This window comes from Ptychodera flava, chromosome 3, assembly GCF_041260155.1.
Source record: "Ptychodera flava strain L36383 chromosome 3, AS_Pfla_20210202, whole genome shotgun sequence".
Lineage (NCBI taxonomy): Eukaryota > Metazoa > Hemichordata > Enteropneusta > Ptychoderidae > Ptychodera > Ptychodera flava.
The window spans coordinates 39,391,397-39,408,454 of NC_091930.1; the positions used below are offsets into that span (position 1 = coordinate 39,391,397).

Consider the following 17,058-nt stretch of genomic DNA (forward strand, 5'->3'; position numbering starts at 1 on the left):
TCTGTTCGCGACAAAAGTACAGTATACTCTCGCATGTCTTACTTCTCACAGTGTTAAATAATTTACTCCTAACACTGGCTAAGTACTGATCTAACTACCATCCGGTTTTTACCTCATGCAGGTCACAGGTCTGACGACCGGTTCTCAGTTTGGATACTTGGATACTAAAGAAGTTAAAAACAAATACCCGGGACTCGTATTTTTTGTTTGAAACGATTTCGCGCACGACCGGCGCCAAAAATTATTGAAAAGAGATAATTTTCCCCATAGGCATCTGATACAGTTTTACGCCGTTCCTCTATACAAAGACTGCTGGCCATAGACAATTTCGTAATAATTGAATAACAGAATAGAAATTCTTGTATGACAACTTCGCTTGACACAATTCTTTGTGATAATGGTGACGAATTTTGTTACTATATGTCACAGAATATTGTTACCGGTAACACGACGGGAACTTATTTGGGATAATTTGGATTGTGATAGTTTAAAGTAGGGGACTCGATCCCAGGGATCAAGTTTGTTCTTGCTTGACAGGATTACGGAGGTGTCATAGCCTTCCATTGAAATTCTAATCTAGTAAGTAAATTTCCTGGCAGGACAATCTGACGCCGGACCCAAAGCTCACCTGCTACGTTATACACTTGTTTTTGTGGGTCATTTGTGATATTGCATCATTCAACTGTAGGGAACCTAACACTTTTGAAAATTTAGAAAAAAATATGAGGATTCAATTATCCCAAATTAGTTCCTATGTTGTTCTGTTGAGAATTAACTCTCTTCTCTAATTCCTGCGATATCAAATGACTCATTAAATGTGCAATTCCACGCGTTTTGGCAAAATTCCTCTTTCAAAAATGACAATATTTTTTTACTCTGACCTACGGTAATACACGGAACAGTTGTGTGAATGGTGTAGCGAAGGAATTTATAGCAGGATAAAGTTCAACACACTCTGGCTAACGTACCCATGGACGTATGTGAAAGTTGCCTCTGGAGCGATTGATGACCCGCTGGCCGCTTATTGGCTATTGATAGGAAAAATATTATGGTATAGCGTCGCCAATTTTGGAGAAGACCCGGAATGGCTTGTAGTATAGCCTATAGGTACCTGTAGAATGAATATTTGGCAGCAAACAATGACCTAGATTCTTCGCTGCGGGTTAATACTATAATTTTGTCTCCGTTATAACTGCAAATGCGCAAGTGAAAAACTTAAACTTGTTGTTGCGCTGATGTTTTCTTTTGAGAAAATTTGGTTGTGTGACTGTGCACAGCACTGTCCATCACGGAACATCAAAGGAAACTATCATTGTTCATACATTTGCCGAGAGAGATTCTTGTGAAAAAGGTGGAAGTAAACCTATTCAATTTGGCAAATTCACTAAAAATTCAATCGGCAGCTCATCATACAACAAATCTATGATTCACCACATAAGATTTCCTGCTAATCTTAAAAACAAACTTTTACCGTGAACCTTTCCTTGCACAGAAAAAATATTGCGGTACTTCGTTCGACCATGGAGCTACCTCCACGGTTCGACAACGGCCTGGCCCGCAGATTCGACTGTCTTCCTCCCGTATTTTACATATTTCCTATTTTTCCAAATCAGTCTCTGTTTTTATCCCAGTTTATTTCCCAGCTGAGGAAAAGTAAGAAAGTACTTTTAACTGCCCGCTTACCTCGGTCCGCTATTCAAAAAGTTGACAGCATGTGAATGTTAAGGCGTCTCGAAACTATCCCAACGAAATCAAAACTGATAAAGGTGTGACCCAACTGCAATCATTTGCCTTTGTCTGTAGGATTTCGCCAAATTTCCTATCATGAATGAATTCATCATTTTTAATCCCGTTAAAATTATTCATTGAGTACCAGAAGTGCTTGTTGAAAATGGGCGAGGGCAAACCCAAATAGTAATTTTAGTAACAGTTAGGAAAGGCGAGGAAGAGCACAGTAAAACGAAAGACACATCTACAAAATTATAGGAAGACAAGCAGAATATGTATTATATGGCAACAGAGAGAGAGAGTGTGTGTGTCTGTGTCTGTGTGTGTGTGCGCGCGAGCAGTGGGTAGTCCATGAAAATAGGACTCAGGCGATCAAACTCTCTTGAAAGTGACCTTCGAAGGCATTCCACTGGCACAGCATATGACTGACTGAGTGATTACATTTTGCTCATTATTCAAACATTTATCTTATGACAGATATCTAGCTTGAGATGCCACTTTCACTGTAATATTGTTGAGATTTTATACAAATCAATATTGTCAATTGCATCACTTTATAATCACATGATTTATTGTTATTGCGAAGAAACTGGGTTGAATACACTTGCATGCCCACCCCTGCTATAAGTGAATCTCCCTTGCCTGGTGCGTCCCTTGCGTTTAGGCATAGACCCGTTTTTCTCGAGGGTCTATGGTTTAGGTTAGATCAGTATGGTAGGTAATTGCACAGTCAACCGAACTGCTGTTCGCTGTGGCCATGCAGATAGCGTGTGTGCGTACGTCATTTGACAAGCCATTGCATTATGTCAATTTGATTGAGGGTTGCTCACGTGACTTCACTTCATGTAAAACAAGGTCAATGGGGGTTCAATCGGGGACAGAACCGGCCGGACTTCACCGGACTTGTAGCTGACCACAAATAGTGCGGGCTCTAATTTTGATCACTAGAGAAATGCTAACAACTTATGCGTTATACAAAACACCAGATAAAAATTTAAGGGGTCAGTTGAAGAATTACCGTAGAAATTTCTTCCAGCAAAAAAAAATAGTTGAGGCCGAGGATGTACCCAGCGGTACTTGCGTCGAAAATGGTGGTACGTGGTAGAGGCGGTCTACTACGGTAAGTTCTCCTATGATATTTCCACGTCAGAGTCTTCAACCTCTCATATAGTTAGTTTCTATTGGCACAACGTCACTAGAAACTCTAAGCTACATGTAAAAGTTTTATTCCGATTGAATGTAGGGGTAGTTGATGGCCACAGCAATTTGAAGCGATTGGGACTGACTAGTTTAGGCTTCAGCTCCAGTTGATCAAAGTCCATAGTCCAAAATAGTTCTGGTCAAAGTTATAGTAGTACACTAACAGGTATGTTCGATGCTGGATGCAGTACCGTGGTTCTAGGTTTTCCCTGGGCTTGTGGGTCGGATGCCCACCCCACAATCCCGGGCCAAACCTAAAGGTATTGTACTGCAGCTAGTTCAATGTTACAATGTAAGCAGACACTTGGTCTCACAACTGCCAAGAAGAAGTAATTGACAAGGTAAAATACATTTAAATAATGTGCAAGGCTGAGGAGCTGCACCAAACAAGCAAAGGGAAATTGGCATTAGTCAAACCCCTGTCACCTGTGTTCTCATCCGCTCTGCGCCTATGCGGCGCCCCGCAGACTGTGTGTACACATATGGCTGGTTCTTCTCAGGCATATGTACACGGCTAATTGTACTCCGCGAAATAGCGAAATGGCGAAATGACGAAATGGCGAAATCACGATTTTCGATTTTTTCCAAATAGCAAAATAAACAAATAAAGAAACTACACACAGAGAAATTACCTGCCACCTAGAGTATGCTTTATAATCGTCTCCTACTCTTACTAGTACAACATTACATGTAAAACGCCATGTTGAACATCGCTGAAATTGGCCTTGGAATCAAATTCAGTTTCGAGTGACTGAACAAACAGCTGGCATATGTTTTTTTCCAAACTGACCAAAGTCATTTTCTGTCACATGAAAAGTATTTCGACCACAACAAATTCATTAGGCCTACTGGCATGTGTTTTGCAGTATAAAGAAAAGGCACTGATTAGCGATGATACCATTATCGGTTTAATTTATTTGTTTGGTCACCGTTTTATCGCATACTCCTGCCAAACTACGTGCACGCTTTACGCAAAACATTGTTATCTTGGTACAAAAGATCTAAGGGACGAGCCTTTAAATATTGGGAAGGGGTGGTCAGAAACGGAAAAAAAATTCAAAACAAAGGTTTGGGGGAAAAAATCTCCACACTACATTGCAAAATAAACAAAATATTTAGAACACAATTGAGTAAAATAAATCTGCAAGGACCCAGAAAAATAATTTGCACATCTATTCTCATTTGAATAAAAAAAGAAAATTTGAAATTTGCAGTTGTACAAAATTGGGTTTTTCCACAATCCGACCGTGGCCACCCCCTCCCAAGATCTAATGGCCTGTCCCTAAGTCTCGAGGTATACGTGGTTTTGTGCGCTGTCAACTTCCGGGTTCGCGATCGCGCGATTTCACCGAATTTATCGTACTTTCAGTGCTAAACTTCGATGTTGAGAATCAAAACATGTGCAGATTCACTAAATTTGACTTTATTCAGATGAAACTCAGCAGATTTTCTTATCAATTTCCGACCTGCATGGCATACACATGGGTTTTGGAATCAACCGTGCAGATTGTGTGCACCCGGATATTTCGGCTTAACATCGATTGTACAGCATACTCTAGGTGGCAGGTAATTTCTCTATGTGTAGTATCTTTATTTCTTCATTGTGCAATTTGAAAAAAAAATCGTGATTTCGTCATTTCGCCATTTCGCTATTTCGCTAAGTACAATTAGCCTATGTACACACGTCTATGGGCATAGGCGCAGAGCGGAATAGAACAAGGGTGACTGTGATCAAACAAGTGTTTTGCTGTTTTGATATTTGACTAGTTTCCGTGAATATTAATGCAATATAATAATTATGATTTGAATGTTTAATGATTTTGAGGCCCACATGTACATTAAGGTTTGTAAGGTTGGACACTATCGAAATAAATTCAAAAACTATGTACTAATTGACATACAAAATGAGATTTCCCTATTGCTCCCTCGGGAGGGTTGTAAATTTTTTTATCAAAGTAGAGTATCTCGGTTAAAGCATTTCAATGCAGTATGCATAGGTCAAAGGATATGTGAAAAATACAGTGACGAGGTCCTATTACTGAGAATTAAACCTGTAGCTAAGGATTATAGCCAAATAATAAATAGATAAATAAATATATAAATAAATAGATCAATAAATCAATAAGATGTAATTACGATATTGCTCATGTTATGGGTTTGATGGTCTCAGTAAAATATATTCCGTTTGTTGCATTTAATATATTTTATAACTGGGATCTATTTCTATGTGTATATATTGACTTTTATCCAATATCTTTTTCGAACATCAAACTTTCACATGCATATTTTGACAGGAAAATGAAACTACATTCTTGTAGACGTATCATGTTTATGCCTGCCATCAATCATTAAAAACATGTGTGAATCAACTTGAAATAAATTAGAATAATGTCTGCAGTCTTGTATTTGACGAATATAACACAATGCGGTGTATTTATTTTTTTACTCAGATTCGATGTGCCTGGTGTTTTGATAAAATAGCTACTGAAATCTACTGCATGTGATGCACTTGTCCATAAGATAGCATTTGCTTAGTGGAGCCCTGCCAAGATAAGATTTTTACTACAGTAACATTGTAAATAGCATCAGGGAATCTAGTTTATTCCTCATTATGGCAGTGGCTCCACAGGCAACGCAATCAGCCCACTGAACATCCTGTTTCGAGACCTTGCCAAGGGCTTGACTGAGGATGATGTAAATGACATGAAGAACCTACTTCGAGGAAACCAGGTGGCGGAGCAAGAGATGGATAAGCTTAGAAACGCATGGGATGTCTTCCATCACCTCAACAATCGTGGTGCTATAGGAGACAGTAATTTAGGTCTGCTTGTTCAGTTGTTTGAACAGATTGGTAAAGAACCTTTGAAAATGAGGGTCACAGAATTCCAGCAAAAACATTCTCCCGGTAAGTAGTGTGTCTCTTTGCTGAAATGCTTCTAAATACACATGCAATCTAAGCCAGTTTGATGAAGTAGATGCTCCCCTGCCTCTTCCAAAAGCAATGCAGGCTTCGGGCTTCAATGATGTATGATCTCATAGATACATGTGCGTGGTTTAGGCCACGGCACTGATTATCGCTTTTCTGTTCACCGAGGTACTTCCAGAGTGAAACTTTTTGTTAAGAACTCAGACTACAAGGAAAATGACCTGATTAATGAATGTTGACTTGTAATACCTATCAAGGCTATCCTAATGAAATCATCCCGAAAACTACCAGAAATATTTTGAACAATGACAGATCTTCGAGATCCTAGACTAGTTACATCCTTCCCAATGTGGCTGACAGGATGACGTGAACATCAGCTGGTCTGTTTACACATGGAGCTGATGTTGTACTACTGGGTGTATTTATATTTTCTGTGTACATCTATCTGCCCATATGCCTATAGGTGTGTGTGAGTCTACTAAAAACTGGAGACAAGTAAATATATTTACTCAAACAAAGGAACTGGTTTGTCTGCAATTTTTAAGTTTCAAGGACATGCTGTTTCTTGTGGAATACAGATTTCATTATGATCATATTCTTGGTTCATTTCATTGCTTTTCACCTGCAGATAGCCAATTTATATTTGAAATTAGTTTGTAGTCAAAAACAGTCAAACAGCACTTTTTCTATATTTAAGGTAATATGCACCTCGAAAGTGAAAGACTTAAACTTTTGCTCTAACTTTCCTCAAGGGATCTTTCAATCATTCTCTTTCAAAATGAAGAATAAAAATAGGGGGTCACCGTGCAAATTTTGGTACTAGAGAAACAAATTACCCAAGATTTACCGATATTAGAAATTCAAAATGGCCGCCATCCCAGTGTTAACTCTATGGAGAAAAATAAAAATTTTCGAATTTCGAAAAACTAAGCCGGTGAAAAGTTTTCTTTCACCAAGAGCTTTAAAATGAACCCCCACATGTAGTATATCAGAAGAGAATTATAATAGTTAAGTCCGAATGTCTGTCCTCGAGATGCGTTCTACCTTAATTTAAGGATGCAATAAGTATTTTTTCCAGGAGTTCCACCTTTATACATTGCATTTGCATCCATCATTCAACACTGCACACAATTCAATGAGTTCAGTTGAAGAAAACTTAGAGAATGAAAATTTGTCGTTTTTGGCAAGAACTCAAAATCATTGCCAATATGCAAATGAACATGTCATGATACTGGTCATAAGAGCTTAAGAATATTCATTAGGAAAAGCCAATTGAGTGAGAAACTCATATTTATTGATATCATATATAATAAGCAAGCTAGACACAATCATAGTCACAGTTTTCAGTAAAGCTCTTTTTTCACTGTAGATAAGAAGAAGGCTGTCAAAAATCAGTGAAATCCAATGTATTTTCGGACTACAAGAAAAGGTACCGAAAGGGATTGCATGGTGGCATTGTGAAAAGAAAGAGGTTTGGACGTCAATGTAAGTAAAGTGCCATCAGGGTTAAAGGAGTCAGTCTATATACCCTTAGCAGCACATTGTACAATCAAGCATTTATATTATTAGTCGTTCTAACAACACTTATTGATGGTAGAAAGACCAAATGCATCTGAAAACATTACACAAAGAAATGGTAAATAGATACTTCCCATAACACAAGAGCAATATGATGACTCTGCTGAGTTTTGTCCTCAGTATTTTTAGTCCCCATGGACACCCTCCAGGGGGACTTATAGGTTTTGTCATGTCCGTGCGTCCGTCCGTGCGTCCGTACGTCTGTGCATGTGTCTGTCCGTCCGTTCACGCAGATATCTCAGAGACGCCTGCAGCGATTTCGTTCAAACTTAGGACAAGGATAGTACCCTACCTCAAACAGATGCACGTCGATTTGTTTCACAATGTGATCAAATTGGCCGCGTTAGACTTTTTAATTTTCACCTCCATAGACTCCCATGTATAAGGCAGTCCATAGACTCCCATGTATAAGGCAGTCCTAGACTCCCATGTATAAGGCCAAGAAAAATAAAAATTTAGTTTCTCATCGTATTCATATTGCAAAAAGGATGCAGTGACACAGTTTTAAATCCTCACAGATAAAGTCCAGGGGGCTCATAGATTGGGTCATGTCAGTCCGTGAGTCCATCCATGTGAGTCCATCCATTCATGCAGATATCTCAGACACTTTGACAAAATGTCACGTGACCCTGGTGACCTTTGACCTCGAATATACATATTTGTCCATAACTCAGTAACCACAAGTGCTAAACCTTCATATATGGTATGATGGGACACCTTACAGGGCTCGACATAAGCGCTAGCCCACTAGCCCGAGGCTAGTAAATTTTCAAGAGGACTAGTTAAAATGTCTTCGGAGGTAGTCCTGCGGACTAGTGCAATTTTCAAGTTCCGTAGTTGTCCAGGAAAGTTTATCGCTACAAAACTAATGGGACGCCGGGCCACTCTTTCGATAAGAATGAACCAAGCCTCGATCATTTTATATAAAAATAAACTAACTTTTACCCAAACAAATTGGACAGTGAAACAGTGAAGCAAACTTTATTGATCACCAACTTAAAATGAAACAGTTTACCTGCTACGGAGAATCAAATTGTGTACTGTACACGCCATAGTAACATGGCCCCGGGAAACATGGCTCAATGCTGAGCATCAAACGGAATTGTCTGCACGTCGTGTATTTTGGTTTGCTTGAAGCTCATCACTTCGCCTAAAAACATGAGCAACACCACAATTTCGTTCAAACACTGTATCCTTGCCTTTCAAAGAAGATTTTTCTCAAGATTTCTTCAGGGCATTCCCAAACACACCTCCAATAGTTCGTAGCCAGCTTGACCCTGCTTTAGAATGCCTCCACATGCTGACCTCCATATATAGTCAAGACCCCCTAGCTTGATTGAAGCTGATCTTAAAAGAGCCATCTAGCTTGCCAAAACAGTGCTATGGCAAGTTGCTACTGCTTGTACAGGTGAGGGAATATTCCTCACCGATAATAACTTGGTGCTAGCAACTTATTGTTTTGCCATTTTAGTGGAAAAGTGTAAATTATTGGGGCAATAATAGTGAAGTGAACCTTAAAACAGTAGTGAAAAAAACAACGTATGAAATGGGTGTATCAGACTGTTGTATCCAATCACTTCTGGGAGTCATTGGTTATTTTTGTGCTAATCACATTTGTGTTACCAGTAACTGGCAAAAACTCATAAAAGACACAAGCACATGGAATGGTAAAATGCAACATTTTTACAATTAAAAACAAAATTTTTCACAAACCATTATTACAAATGAGAGGTCCTCCCACAAGCTGGTCAATTTTAAAATGTGATATATGTCAAAAATATGAAGGCACTCCACAGGAACATTTGTGAATGGCTGTATGAATTTCAGATCTGGAGAAACAAGTCTGTCCCCATTATGAACAAACATGTCCTTTGCAAATTAATGGCGCACTACCTGAGCTATGAAGAATTTTCCAACAAATTCATTCCTACGTCTGATTTTATTCTTGATGGCAATAGGCTATTTTCATGACCTCTCCTCCTACACAGGACATTTCATTCAGGTTATTTTTGTGGTTTATATATGATTCAAAGTTAAACATTTTGCAGTAAGCAAATGTGCTAGTCTTGCATGAAAGTTAGTTATTGGGTTTAAAAACCTTTGCGACAAAAAATATGAGAATGGTCATATACACCTCTTTACAACATGAGAGCAACATTTGGCTTTGCTTGAGCAGGACTAGTAGATTTCATTTAGGACTACTAAAAATGAACTGCTACTAGTCCTTTGGGCTAGTGGATGATTTGACCTTGCGTCGAGCCCTGCCTTATGACGCCACATATTGTACCTCATTAATTATGTGCATATCTAATTTTGAGCGGGCCAATAGAGCTAGAGGTCTGATTTTTGGTATATAGGGATAACTTAGTAACACAATTTTTTTGACAAAATGTCACATGACCTCAGTGACCTTTGACCTCAAATATACATATTTGTCCATAACTCAGTAACCACTAATGCTACACCCTTCATATATGGGATGATTGGACACCTTATGACGCCACATATTGTTCCTCATTAATTATGTGCACATATCTAATTTGGAGCGAGCCAATAGAGCCAGAGGTCTGATTTTGGTATGTAGGGATAAATTAGCAATACAATTTTTTTGACAAAATGTCACGTGACCTCAGTGACCTTTGACCTCAAATATACATATTTGTGCATAACTCAGTAACCACAAGTGCTACACTCTTCATATTTGGTATGATGGGACACCTTATGACGCCACATATTGTACCTCATTAATTATGCACATATCTAATTTTGAGCGAGCCAATAGAGCTAGAGGTCTGATTTTTGGTATATAGGGATAACTTAGCAATACAATTATTTTGAAAAAATGTCACGTGACCTCAATGACCTTTGACCTCAAATATACATATTTGTCCAAAACTCAGTAACCACAAGTGCTACACCCTTCATATTTGGCATGATGGGACACCTTATGACGCCACATATTGTACCTCATTAATTATGCACATATCTAATTTTGAGCGAGCCAATAGAGCTAGAGGTCTGATTTTTGGTATATAGGGATAAATTAGCAATACAATTTTTTTGACAAAATGTCACGTGACCTCGGTGACCTTTGACCTCAAATATACATATTTGTCCATAACTCAGTAACCACAAGTGCTACACCCTTCATATATGGTATGATGGGACACCTTATGACGCCACATATTGTACCTCATTAATTATGTGCATATCTAATTTTGAGCGAGCCAATAGAGCTAGAGGTCTGATTTTTAGTATGTAGGGATAACTTAGCAAATACAATTTTTTGACAAAATGTCACATGACCTCGGTGACCTTTGACCTCAAATATACATATTTGTCCATAACTCAGGAACCACAAGTGCTACACCCTTCATATTTGGTATGATGGGACACCTTATGATGCCACATATTGTACCTCATTAATTATGTGCATATCTAATTTTGAGCAAGCCAATAGAGGTAAATGTATGATTTTTAGTATATAGGGATAGACTATAGGATAGAAATTTTTTGACAAAATGTCATGTGACCTCGATAACCTTTTACCTAAAATACACGATTATGTCAATAAATAAGTAACCATAAGTGCTATGTCCTTTATATTTAGTAGGATGGGAGACCTTATGACAACACATGCTTTACCTCGTTAATTATGCCCATATATAATTGTGGGCAAGCCAATAGAGCTAGAGGTCTGAATTTTGGCATATATGGATTAATTAGCAATACAATGTTTTTTTTTCAAAATGTCACGTGACCTTGATGACCTTTGACCTTGAATGAATATATATATATATGTGCATAACTAAGTAACCACAAGTTCTTTACGCTTCACTTTTGATAGGATAATAGACCTTAAGATGTCACATCTTGTACCTCATTTATTATGCACATATGTATTTCTTGGCTGGCCAATACAGCTAGAGGTCTGATCTTTTTGTCCCGATTTAGAACCATAACTTAGACATGCCTCTTGTTTCAAATTGGGAACAATGACATAGACCTATGTGTCCATAGATCTGAACATATACACTCCAGTGATACTTCTTAATTACCTCATTTCCCTGCCCCATCAAGACTAAACTCCTATTACAAGTGGGGACTATGTCATTGTCAATGACTTGTTTTAAAGTAAACACGACAAAGTCCAGTTTACAATTTAAACAATAATTGAAACTGTGTATAGTATGATTGGAAGTCAGCGTTACATATGATTAACAATTACTGGTGTTTATTTAATGAAAAGATGATATCTTACTGTCACATTCTCAGCACTTGGAATATGAATTATGTCAGATAATCATACAAACACTAAAATAACACTAAATAGTTGATAAATAACTCGAAGTATCTGAGATTGGGTTTATAATTGACAAACGTGCACACTAAAATCACTTGAATTTGCATGGAATCTTATGATCGAGCAGGGTCTTATTCGGACGAGTGATTTATTCACATATACGTTCAAATAGATAAATACGCATTGTTATGTGTATGTGAATAATATCTGTCTCATTGTGGCTGATGATACTAAATATTTATAAATATTTGCATTACTGCACATTCCTGGTTCCATTCCATGTATATAGACGTACTGTATTATATAATCAGCATTTGTGAAGCAACACCGCATACTCATGTAAATTATTTCAAACTATCACTCATACCTCTTTCAAGATTTCCAAATAACCGATGATAATATTTGGTGATATATGTTGGAAGCTGACTGCCGAAGATTATAAGAAATAATTAAAATAATATATTTTACTTGAACAACGTCAATGAAATCATATGGTCACATTTTTCCTTGTGTGTAATTTCCGTAATATCGGTCTCATTGTGGTTGATGATACAATATATTTATAGATATTTTCATTACTCAACATTCCTGGTTCAGTTCCGTGTATTTCTGAAGCAAGGCAGTATACTTATGTAAATACTTTGTCATGCATACCTCTTTCAAGATTTCCAGATAACCAATAATTATAATTTTGGGTGATGTACGTGAAAATCTGGCTGCCAATGATAATAAGGACTAAAACATGTACATTGTATGATAATGATGCTATTGAAATCAAAACGTCCAATCCCTTATTGAGAATCAAGATATCAATGCCCTTTTATTAGTGAAGGAATTTTTTTGAAATTTTGTGATCAATTACATTGTACAACATTTGCCTTCTAGCTTTGAATGCTAAGACAAGAGTGGTGATAGATGAAATAGAAAGAGAGGATGAAAGACGCGAAAAAGTGCAACTTCAACTTAAAGAACAGAAACAACGACTGGAAGCGATAGAAAAACTCCAAAAATTAGCTGAAGAACATGTTGAAAAAATGGGCAAACTTATCATGGAAGGAGGAGATCAAGCAGCTAGAGAGCAGTTAAGTGTGATATTTAAGGAATCAAGATCTGTGCTGGAGAAAATTGCTTTTGGATGCCTGTTGTTTGTTCTGAGCTTTCTAACAGCAGATAATATAGATTATTTTTGGCAGAAATATAATGATGGAACAATTGCGAGCGCTCTCACTTGTTTCCTTATATCACCTGACATAAGACTTGAAGCAGAGAAGGCTGGTTATACCGTGAGAATCAGCATGGATGTCAACCAGAAACAATATACAGAGCTGAGGCAGGAGTTGATGCTTGGTAAGACATTGCACACAATTTAATAGATTATCCTGATTATGATTATGGTTATGTCAAGGCCCTTACCAGATGAAGAGTGTTGTCTTGTCTCAATTTGTACAATCAAGTTTTGCAAAAAAGACATAATAGTATTTTAGGACAGTGACTTTTCCCATTGAGAACTCAACAAAGTTTTGGAATTTCCGTTTTCTAAAGTCATGGTTTCAGCTACAAATTTGCACACAGAAAAGCAAGCATTAACAGAAACAGAGGATGCTTAGTAAAATACTCTATCTAGTTTTGACAATAAGGTCTAGATGCAAATATTCATATCATTTCAGTGATATCAATAAAAGGACAATCATGTCCTCATACTGGAAGTTTTGAATGGAAGATAATTATTGTATTCAATTCAATGGGCAATGCTTCTTTGCTGGGAATAAGTGAATACAATTTGATATGTATCATTGGCTAGGTAATTGTTTCAGTTACAAATATATACACAAACTAGTAAAAATGAGTCGTTTCCTATCATGTATGCCCTTTTCACAGATAAATGGGAAGAGTATGTGATGAGCCAAATGGACGACATTGACCTAGCGAGTACTCTAATTGAACAATCAAGGTCTGATCCTGTGCTAGACATTTTGACACAGGAGGAGTTTTTCTTCCCAGCCATGGTATCCTTTTGGATTGAGAATTCATATACTTTACCTACAACAGTAACCAAGGCAACTGAGTATGCTGTCATACACCATGCAGAGATGTATTGTAAAGAAAATAATGTTGAAGTTGAGAACCTTAGAGAACTTGTAAAGGTTAGGTTTAATGATATAGGAAAGTGTCTGTATGAGCACATCACTGAGGAAAATGTTGGTAAATTGAATCCATCATGGATTGGTGAAAGTATTTTAAATCTAGAATCACACTTGTTTGGTTTGCTGACAAAGTCTGAAAATGTTTACACTTTTCAAAGCAACTATGTATATAGTTATATCACAGCTGTATATATTAGTAATACCGTTGCACTGTCCCCCCAAAATATTCAAATGTTACTAAGGGAAGAAAGAATGAAAATTTGGCAAACATACCTGTCATATTGTTTTGCTTATATCACTGGGATTTGGGGTGACAAAGCATCGTGTTTCCTCAATGAACTTGCAACATACAGAATAATGGAAACTTCTGTGAATATTGACAACTTACAGTTCATTGGCTCTTGTTTGTTTGAATCAGAGATGCCTTCTTTTTTTGCTAGAGACATTGAGAAAGTGGTAGGTCAGAACCATACATTAGATCTGTCAACTTGTACAGGGATCTCCAATCAAAGTATACACGCTCTGTCTGTTCTTTTAGAGAACACTTCTTTAATACAAGACATTAAACTATACACAGAGAATGATGAATCTTCCCTCTCTAGTGATTTCAAAGAATGTCTAGCAAATATCATGTCAGATCCTTTAACTGTTGACAGGTGTACTGTGAGAATAAATAATTGCCATGATTTCACTGTGATGGCCAAATTGTTGAGAGTTCTACCACTGCTATATAAAAATGCAATATCCAAATCTGATAGTGATACAACTCTGCAACCAGGAGTTTCATCATTAAACATTTCAACTACTGTGGGCATAACAGAAGAAATGCATACTTGTGCCATGAAAATGTTTATAAAGGCATTGTCATGTATGCCACACTTAGAGAAACTAAACCTCACTGGGTTGGGAAACGATCTTTGTGAGCAGTTTCTAGTATGTTTGTCTGAAGAGACTGTCTGTCTAAATATCAACACATTGTGTTTAGCTGAAAATGAGTTGTCCTGGGAGCATTGCCAATTACTGTTAGAGGCAATGAATGCAATGCCATGTCTTACTAGTTTAGACCTAAGCAGAAACAATATTGGTAGTTTAGGGTGTACAGTATTGCTGCCAATAAAAGATGAAATAGAAGTAAGAGTAGATGACAATAATATTGCACCTGGCTTATTTGAAATTCTACCATTGTGTACCTCTACAGCACAGGTGCAAGATGTTGGTGATCTCAATCTTAAATCACTGGATGATGTTGCCAGTTTAATAAGAAATTTAGAAAATGTGAGACATATAGATTGTACAAAGTTAAACAATAGTCAGTTGTCAAAATTATGTCAAAATTTATCACTACTCAGTAATATTGTAAGCATTGATGTCAGTGGTATTGAGTTAGACCAACAGATTGTTTTGTTGCTATGTGAGAGACTGAAATATTTAAAAGAGCTTAAAAAGGTAGAGCTAAGTCATTGTTGTGGTAGCACAGATGATATGCAAGTTTTATTGCAACACATTTCTCAAGAAGTGACAGATTTAAACCTCAGTAACACCGACATGTCAGGTCATTTGCTCACTAAGTTGAAACGTTTCAGAAATTTAAAGCATCTTAACCTCAGTAACAGCAACCTTAAAGCCAATGATCATGTTTTCAGATTCATTCCCACATCAGTGACTCACTTAAATCTCAGTCAAAATGATCTTCATGAAGGGATTTGTGAAAATCTGGAAAATTACACTCAACTTGAAGAATTAGATCTAAGTTATAATAAACTCAGCCATGTTGATATAAAAAAGATTTTAAAATTGATTTCAATATCAATCACTGCACTTAATGTTAGCCATAACAATTTGAAAACAATGGAAGAATCCTTTGAGCATTTAACACAGTTGAAGCAGTTGAACTTGAGCAACAATGGTCTTGACTCATGCATATATCTTTCCGTGCCATCCTCAATAACACATTTAAATGTAAGTCATAACCAAATACCATGTATTGGCGAGGAAGTCAATCGTCTATCACAGTTAACACACCTCGACGTAAGTCATAACCTAATAGCAGATATTCTGTACAGTTTCAAACATCTATTACAGTTGACACATCTTGACGTAAGTCATAACGATGTAACAGACATTGGTCAGAGTTTCAATCACCTAACAAAGTTAACACACCTTGATGTGAGTCACAACCGAATAGTAGACTTTGGCCAGAATTTCAATCACCTAACAAAGTTAACACACCTTGATATGAGTCATAACAAGGTTAAACAGTCACTAATTGACATACTACAATGTTCACCAACATCAGCAAGGTATTTGGATTTCAGTTCAAATCACATTGAAGATGTTGCAAGTGTTGGTAATATTATATCCAGTTTTAATGACCTTAACTTCATTAATCTTGGCTCAAATAAGTTTAACAACGTTGGCATTCTCGATTTGTTAAATGATATTAGAAGCATAGATATGGTAAAAATTGGTGTAAGTCATAACTTTACTCTGATGCCTCATATCACTGATCTAATGCCGACCGTATCAGTTAACTTAGAGCAAGATGATTTACGACTCAGTGATATTGACAGCAGTTCTATCTTTGATAATTTGATGCAGGTTACAGAGGTTAATTTGTCTGGGTTATCAAAAAAGGAATGTTCTGGAATTTGTAACAGTTTTGTCTTGTTGTCAAACCTGACTAAGTTAGTGATGACAGAATATAGTCTGAAAGATGTTCAGACCTTCGTCACTAGTCTTAAACATCACAATGCATTGACAGACCTTGATTTGAGTAAAAATCAGTTAGACAGTGCTAAATTAGAACATATCATCAAATATTTGCCATCTACACTGATCAGTTTGAGTCTCTCACACAATATGGCAAACAGAGAATTTTCCCTAAAACATCTCACAAAGTTAGTGAGACTTAACTTAAGTCACAATAACTTAAAGTTGCCGTTGTATTCTCTCCTTTTAAATGTTCCAGAAAGACTTAAATATTTAGATATCAGTTTCAATAAAATTCAAAATGTTGATCAGGTTGGTAAAATGATATGTGATTTTAGTCAACTTTGTTACATAAACATGAATTCAAATCAAATCGGTGCTGTTGGAGTGCAAAAACTGTTATCTGAAATAGAAAACTATGATATTAATTTTGACATTCATGTAAGTCACAATTTGAGTGGGCTTCAGAA

At 36.9% G+C, this 17,058-nt stretch overlaps 1 protein-coding gene across 1 annotated transcript in view; it reads left to right on the forward strand.

The window, feature by feature from the left end:
- The window catches only part of LOC139129296 (uncharacterized), a 413,410-nt gene that overhangs the window by 233,083 nt on the left and 163,269 nt on the right, over window positions 1-17,058 (forward strand). Inside the window, exon 4 of the mRNA XM_070694934.1 lies at window positions 12,621-13,082. Within this exon, the coding sequence (XP_070551035.1) occupies window positions 12,621-13,082 (462 nt within the window). The remainder of the gene's footprint in view (window positions 1-12,620; window positions 13,083-17,058) is intronic.